The 8,400-nt window shown below is 37.5% G+C and overlaps 1 protein-coding gene across 1 annotated transcript; it reads right to left on the bottom strand.

The window, feature by feature from the left end:
- Nucleotides 1-1,343: 1,343 nt before the first annotated feature.
- Nucleotides 1,344-7,895, bottom strand: mrpl39 (mitochondrial ribosomal protein L39). Its single transcript, XM_077718984.1, has 9 exons — nt 7,716-7,895; nt 6,450-6,662; nt 5,228-5,370; nt 4,816-4,915; nt 4,470-4,537; nt 3,874-4,052; nt 3,243-3,399; nt 3,112-3,159; nt 1,344-1,462 (listed from the first exon to the last, which is right to left on the bottom strand). The coding sequence occupies exons 1-9, from the start codon at nt 7,750-7,752 to the stop codon at nt 1,352-1,354; spliced, it is 1,056 nt and encodes a 351-aa protein (XP_077575110.1). The 5' UTR covers nt 7,753-7,895; the 3' UTR covers nt 1,344-1,351.
- Between the last annotated feature and the right edge of the window lie 505 nt (nt 7,896-8,400).

Genomic DNA, 8,400 nt, shown 5'->3' with positions numbered 1-8,400 from the left:
ATGCAAAAACGAATGAAAAGACCTTTAATAGTAGCAAAAATAACTGGAAAATGATTTTTTAAAATTCGAATTCCTTAGATTTAATCCTCATTTTTGCACTACAAAATTCCCTGATTTTTACAGATTTTTATGAATTTACCACTTTCCCCAACATATTTTTTTACATATCTCTAGAGATAAAAATGTTCATCCAATGACATTGTTTTACTGATAGTCGCTATGAAACACTCCCATTTTTTCTCCTCTGAAATTGGCCATATTAATTCCCGAAACGTCTTTTTTTGCGAGGTCACGACAACCTTGACGACCAATCTAATCACGGAGCGGTGCGCTCGCCAGATGCCGTAAAACTGCCACAGTCGCCGCTTTGGCGAGGACCCGCTCGGCGGCGCGGCGGGACCAACGGCAAAAATAGATATCACGCTTCTTACCGTCATTTCTCGCATATTTGCATATGAGCTTTAAAATTGCTTTCAAATATTCATGGAGTAAAAATGTACCAAAAATACAAAAAAAATGTTGGACTAACCCATTATTTTGAGAGCATTTTTTACAGTGTTACCTCATATTCATGGGTTTAATAGGGAATAACAAAAAATGTTATTTTTAACAGGGAATGTACAAAAAATAAAAAAAGAATTTGGACTAGCCAATGTTATTTTTGGTAGCATTTTTTACAGTGTTACCCCTTATAAGAATATGGGGTAACACTGTAAAAAATACTCACAAAATGACCCATGTTATTTTGTGAGCATTTTTTACAGTGTTACCCCATATAAGAATATGGGGTAACACTTTAAAAAATGCTCACAAAATAAAAAAATGCATTTTTGGTACATTTTTATTCCCTATTAAAACCAATAGGGAGTAAAAATGTACAAAAATAAATAAATAACAATTCCGACTAGCCTGTTATTTTGTGAGCATTTTTTACCGTGTTACCACATGCTTTTAATAGGGAGTAAAAATGTACAAAAAATAACAAAAATGTTGGACTACAGCATGTTATTTTGTGAGCATTTTTTACAGTGTTACCTCTACTTACAAAATGAACTGGTTCCTGAAAATCAAAGATACAAAAAAAAATCCTGGAACCAATTCAATTAAAAACTACTTTTAATGTACATTAAATTAGCATAATTTGTTCCGCCATCTTTAATCCCCGCCACAATAAAAGCTTCAAAAAATATTTCAACTTGACCAATTTTGAATAAAATAAGTACCATATTTTCTTGCATATTAGCATATTACACATGGACGAATTAAAAAAGTAAGTCCTGTGAGCGGTACAAACAGGAAGTGGTCTAGTTTGTCATCCCTAAGTAAAGGAAGCGAGCGCAATGTCATGTTTTTAATCGCTTTTATTTTGGTTTGAAAGATCGTCGGCGTTCGAGCTGCTTGGGGGTGGCGTCAAATCGGAAACGGGGGGCGGAGTCCATTCCTCCGGGGGCGGGACTTCCACCTGCAGCGGAGAAAATGGCCCAAAAAAAGTTTAATCTTGATGTAGCAAGGTTTGGGGTCATTTTTTTGATGATTTAAGGGGGAAATGGGTCATTTCCTGTTTATTTTGAAGGAGTTCCTGTTGATTTTTTAGGGTTAATGAGCACCAATAGAGATGTTTTTTGTGGGTCACTTCCTGTTTAAAAGGATTGGATGCGAATGAGTTAAGAGACGTGGAATCAATCTTGAAAATTGACATGACGCTAAGTCATAAAAGCTCACGACGCCATTAACATTTTATGGCGCTAACGTCGCTAGTGACGCCGCGGGACGCAAAGGACGCGCTAACATTGCGAGGCGGGCGAACACATAAAACACGGAGTGCGGGACATTCCATGTTAAACAAGAAATTCAACAAAAAACGATGCGTTCAGAATTGTGGGAAATGTTAACACCCCCCCAAAAAATAAAGTGAACTACAATCAACGGAACAAAAATGAACAGGAACTGACCCAAAAAAGGATAAATCGACGGGAAGTGACCCAAAAAAAATCGCCACCAAGTGACCAAAAAATCAACAGGAAGTCACCAAAAAATCAGCAGGAAGTGACCCAAAAAATCAACAGGAAGTTACCCAAAAAATCAACAGGTAGTTACCCAAAAAATCAACAGGTAGTTACCCCAAAAAATCAACAGGAAGTGACCCCAAAAATTAACAGGAAGTTACCCCCAAAAAAATCACCTGAAAGTTACCCAAAAAATTAACAGGAAGTGACCCAAAAATCAACAGCACGTGACCCAAAAAAAATCAACAGGAAGTTACCCAAAAAAATCTACAGGAAGTGCCCAAAAATCTACAGGAAGTTACCCCAAAAAATCAACAGGAAGTTACCCCAAAAAATTAACAGGAAGTTACCCAAAAAATTAACAGGAAGTGACACACACACCCAAAAAAATCAATGGGATGTGACCCAAAATCACCAGGAAGTGAACTTTAACTTCCTCAAAATCAACCTTGACCTTTCATTGCCTTAAAATCAACAGAAATCGCCCCTTAAATTCCCTTTAAAATGACCAAAAATAACCTTAAAAAATCCTGTATCCCCAAAAGAAAACCCCTCGAAATAATTCCCAAATGCCTTTTTCTTTGGCAGTCAATTCCCCAAACAACCACAACAACAAGACCAGCAAATATAGGCCGTCAATCCAGCGTCCGTCCCTTCGTCTATTCTGCCTAGCGTCCAAAATAAAGCCCGCCTCCTTCCAAACGCCAAATTTATGCGTCTTTTGGAGCTTCACAAGCCACTTCCCGTCGCCACGCCGTGTAAAAATAGTTCCCGCTCGTTTGATGTCGACTTCACACGCCGCCTCGGGAAGGACGATTGGTCGCCGCTTTGCTAAAAAAAAAAAAAAAAACGGCGAAAAACACCTAGTATCGAACCCAAATCTCAAGTTACGGTGCAAAAAGCAGAGTGGCTAAAAGGCCTGTGGGTTTTTTTTTATGGGAATTAGAACAAGCGCTAATTTGGACTAGCATCAAGCGCATTGGGGGGAGCTAGCAGTGGGGGAGCTAGCGGTGGGGGAGCTAGCGCCCGGCGGCTAGCCGCCGTCCCCCGAGCTGGCGGCTAAGCGTTAGCTTTGATGTTTTTTGTTTAGTGTTTTTTTCCTCACCGGTTTCTCCGCGCGCCGCCGCAGTTTCCTCCACACCGTGTGGTGCGCCTGGGGGGGTGACGTAGCAGAATTACAACATGAGCAACGGCGGTGGGTGATGAAAAATGCGGAAAAATCTGTTGTTTTTTTACCTCCAGTTGGGAAGGCAGCGAGACGCCCTGAGCGCGGCGGCGTTGGAGTCCTTCGGGCCCCCCGCGCACGTTGTGGATGGCGGTGACTTCGTATTGGAAGCAAAGGCCCGTCCTGGACACTAGGGGGCCATTGCTTAGGTGAACGTAGTCGCCACATCTGGAAAATAGCAGAGAAAAGGAGGATTTTAAATATGTAAACAGTCTGTACCAAGATGGCCGTCCGGACATGGCACGGTGGTGTTAATGGTGGGTCATTGTTGGAGATTTTTTAAATGTCCACTGGAGGGTGGTGTATACCTTTTGGGCATTGAAGAATGAAAGGTGTATCAAAATTGGCAATGATTGTGTTGGCCACTAGAGGGCAGTGTCTATGTTTGGGAGTTATACGCAGTGGTGTATGATGACAATAAAGTCTCTTAATTTGATTTAAATAGTAGTAAAGAGGTTTTGAAAGTCGAAATATTATTAAAAAGACATAATAAAAATTGGTTTATACGTTTATAATACAAAATATGAAAATTTCACAATTATAAAGCAATTTAGATGCAGTTTAGCTCTATCTAGTGGTCAATTTCTGTAATGCAGTCAAATTTAGGCCTATATTTTCATGTGAAGGAGGTATTACTGTTACCTGTAAAGCGTCACGGTTCCTTTGGGATTCCGCGCCGCCTTTTCCTCCACGGCTTCCTGTTGAGACCTGCTGTGTGAAAAGACCTCGAGGGCCACAGAGGGGTCCACCTCCAAGGGCTCCCAAGGTAAATCCTGGAATATGAGCTGGTGGGCTCCTCTAGTCAGAGAACGCAAGGATTCCTAAAGCGGGAAAACAAATGAGTCAGTTGGGGAGCTACTTATGAACGACTCCCCTCCCAAACTATTCTCCTCACAAACGACTCTATTTACAAATGCTTCCATTTACTTAAGAATTTTCTCAAAGAAGTCATTTATGATAAGTTAATTGTTTAACCTGTCGCTAGGGCAATTAATATTTTCCAAAAAAAATTGCATTTTTACCCAATTTAGGTATCTTTAGCAGCTAATTTGGCTAAAATGTCCCACATTGCAACTTTTCTTGTAATATGACAACTTAGATTTCCATTTAAAGGGACAGTACATATTAATGAACATACACACATGATTAACCAAAGCTTAATTTCAATCTTTAGTCCCTTAACTTACTTTACTAACATGTTTTTTTTTTAAATCAAAGAAGAAAAGAAGACTTTATACCTCGGAAGGAGTCCAAGAATCCAGTTGAGAGTCCAGAACCAAGTCGCAAATAAACGCTCCAGAAGAAACTGCACAGAAGAAATTCATAAATTAACACAAAAATTTAACTCTATGTATAAAATAAACATTTAAAAAAATAATATCCTAAAAAACGTTAACATTTACACGTTGTGAATAGAAAACTTGTTTTTTTTTAAGTTAAAACTACCCGAAATTGACCCAAAATGTACAGGAAGTGACCCGTAAATCATAATTTCCGCCATTTTGTAGCATTTTTGATTAACATCCATGTCCATTAATATTAAAAATATGTATCCAAAGACTAAAAGCTTGACTTTGTACTAACCCGGCGTCTCGGGGGTGCCGAGCAACTCCACCGCCAAATGGTCCTTAAACGACGTCTCCAATACTTGAGCCAGCAGGGCGGCGCAAGAACGCCAATACGCCTAAAAAAACAAGACCAGAGTTTTTTGTATGAAATTAAATTGATGTTTTTTTATTTCAAAGTGCACATGTAATTAAGTACTCATAAAAAAGATGTGTATATATAGCTATATAATAGAAATGGTGGAGTAAAGTGGTTAGCATCACATGCTAACGGTAGCTACAGTGTTGTATTGAATTGAATGCTTTTATTGTTATTAAACAAGTATAACGAGATTTAAAGCTCCGCCCCTAAAGTGCACACGTAATTAAGTGCAGGTTGCGCACCAATCAGAAGCCCCGAAATCGAAACCCCGCCCCTCCCTTTGACGTACCTGGTTGACCAACGTGGGGTCGTTGTCTTTAAACGTCAACAAAGTCAGCGAGCAGGAACGCGTGAGCGGCATGTGGAGTGGCCACGCCTCTTCTCCATCCAATAGGGCCAAAACAGAGTTGGTCACGTGATGTTCCGTCAGATCTTTCGAAAAAAAAGCACAATTGTTATTTTTAACAATTTTACTCGCCGAGAGAAAAGTTCAAATCCTACAACTACTATTACAAAAACTACTACTACTGCTACAACTACTACAACTACTATTACAACAACTACTACTACTACTGCTACAACTACTACAACTACTATTACAACAACTACTATTACAACAACTACTATTAAAACAGCTACTACAACTACTATTACAACAACTACTATTAAAACAGCTACTACAACTACTATTACAACAACTACTACTACCACTACTACTACAACATCTACTACTACCACTACTACTACAACATCTACTACTACTACAACTTCTTCTTCTACTACTACTACAACATCTACTACTACTACAACATATTCTTCTACTACTACTACAACATCTTCTACTACTAATACAACATCTTCTACTACTACTACAACATCTTCTACTACTACTACAACAACAACAACTTCTTCTTCTACTACTACTACAACAACAACTTCTTCTTCTACTACTACAACTACAACAACTTCTTCTACTACTACTACTACTATTATTACTACAACAACTTATTCTTCTACTACTACTACTATTACTACAACAACTTATTCTTCTACTACTACTACTACTACTACAACAACAACTTCTACCACTACTACTACTATAACTTCTACCACTACTACTACTATAACTTCTACCACTACTACTACTATAACTACTACAACTACTACTACTACTATAACTACTACTACAACTACTACTACAGCTACTACTACAGCTACTTTAACCACTACTACAACTACTATAACCAGTACAAATACTACAACTATTACTACAACTACTAATTATAATAATAATAATAATTATTGTTATTAAGCAGAGGCCAATGTTTCATCCCAAATCAATAACGTAGAAGGCATGACTGTATATCGTTATCATATAGTTATTGTTATTATTTCGTGTATAAAAATGGAATTCGGTGTTCAAAAAGTATTTTTGGGTCTTGAAAAGAAAAGGGTGTCGTCTTATATTGGGATCATTACAGTAATGTAGAGATAGAAAGCTTTTGACTTACGTCTGGCGCAACTGTGCGGCGTGGACATTCCTTTATTCATAATGAGAAGCGTCCCGTCCAGACCGGGACCTTGCATGGACACCTCGATCTTTTCCACGCGGGGGTACAGGGCCCGTTGCCTGGACGCTTCTCGGGAGAACACAGCGTTACGCTGGACCAGAGCGTCCACGCGCCCCGTCGCCGACGTGGCCGCCGCCGCCGTTGACCTCAAACCTGTGAAACGTCATGAATTAATGTCATTTCTCACGTGAGCCATATTTGTAACTAAAAAATTAAGAATTGATATATTCTTTTTCACTAGTAAATGTCGGCAAATTTAATATTTGTTGATTATGATCTGTTTTGCGGTAAGAAAACAAACATTACTGGATGAATTAATTAATAATAATAATGAGGATAATAATATGTATACTAATGATAATACTAATACTACTAATAATAATAATACAAAATAATACCACTACTACTAATACTACTACCACTACTACTAATAATACTACTACTACTAATGATAATACTACTACTACTACTACTTATAATAATACTAATAACACTACTACTACTACTACTAACACTATTACTACTACTAATACTACTTATAATAATACTACTAACACTACTAACTACTACTAACACTACTAATGCTACTAACACTACTAATACTACTACTAACACTACTAATACTACTACTAACACTACTAATACTACTACTAACACTACTAATACTACTACTAATAATAATAATAATAATAATAATACTCATACGACTACTACTCTTAATAGATTTTAAGGTCATTTTAAAGGTGCAGCTTATACAAAAATACGGCCTATAAATAATAAAAATATATATTTTAAAAAACAGTGTAATTTTCTCAAATTAATGCTTAGAAGATAGAAATTGAATAAACAAAACGGTTTTATTGTTATTTCACAAATCAAAACAGGCAAAATGTTTAAATATTAACTCATGTTTAGTTTAATGTATGATTAGTAAATATAAGTGTGCAATATTACCTTCAGGAAGCTTAAGTTTGGACCAGATTCCTACGTTATTTTAATTCATCGTGAACTAGCAAGAAATTAGTAAATACGCGTTAATACGTTAACTTTACATTAAACGGTTAAAGTTAAAGTTTGTGGAATTACGTAATCATGTCTACATTGTCATGGTGTAATATATTTATTCTAAAATGTTTGGCGTCGTCTCGTAAATGTATGTTAGCTTTCATGCTAGCTAGATAGCTACAAAAGGACGTTGTTACTTACGGCGTTGGAGCTGTCGACATGCTGCCTTCAATAACATCGTGGAAATGTAAATATCCCTCAACGATAGCGTATAAAAATTAAGTATACCTAATTTGTGGAATTATTGATAACATGATGAAGGACGCCGTGTTCGTTTGTTGTGCACCTTCAACATTTGCTCCGGGGAGAAACATAAACCGGATATTTATTTCCGCAGGAGAAAGAGGTTCCTATTGTGCCCGTTGAACGTCGCCGGTGTCTCTTATTTACTCGGTTACGTAAACGAATCACAGCGAAAAGCCTTGTTCTAGCGGGAAAAAAATGTTATTCTGAGTTTCATTGCTGGTACATAAAAATGTTAAACTATTTTTGACTAATTTTGACGGCGTTAGACGTCCAATTTGTTGCTTCGTTGGACGTCTTGCGCCGTCAATGGAAAGTGTTGGAAACCAAATAACTAATAATGAGCAATAATGAAAATTTTGGGCAAAAATGCGGGTGTTTTTTGGGGAAAAACGTGGATATTTTTGGACCCCGAGTCGCTGGTTGTACACCACTGACCCACCCAAAAATTATGGGCATGTCAAAGTGACCTAAACATTGTTTTAGAAATGAAGAACAACATTTTTTTTGGCAAAAACGTGGGTGCTTTCCAGCTCAGAAGCAACATAGAGTAGTAGAACTCAGTAGTGCAAATGTTAGAAAT

The sequence above is a fragment of the Stigmatopora nigra genome, chromosome 1 (genome assembly GCF_051989575.1).
Source record: "Stigmatopora nigra isolate UIUO_SnigA chromosome 1, RoL_Snig_1.1, whole genome shotgun sequence".
Classification (NCBI taxonomy): domain Eukaryota; kingdom Metazoa; phylum Chordata; class Actinopteri; order Syngnathiformes; family Syngnathidae; genus Stigmatopora; species Stigmatopora nigra.
This window is presented reverse-complemented; position numbering and strand designations above follow the sequence as displayed.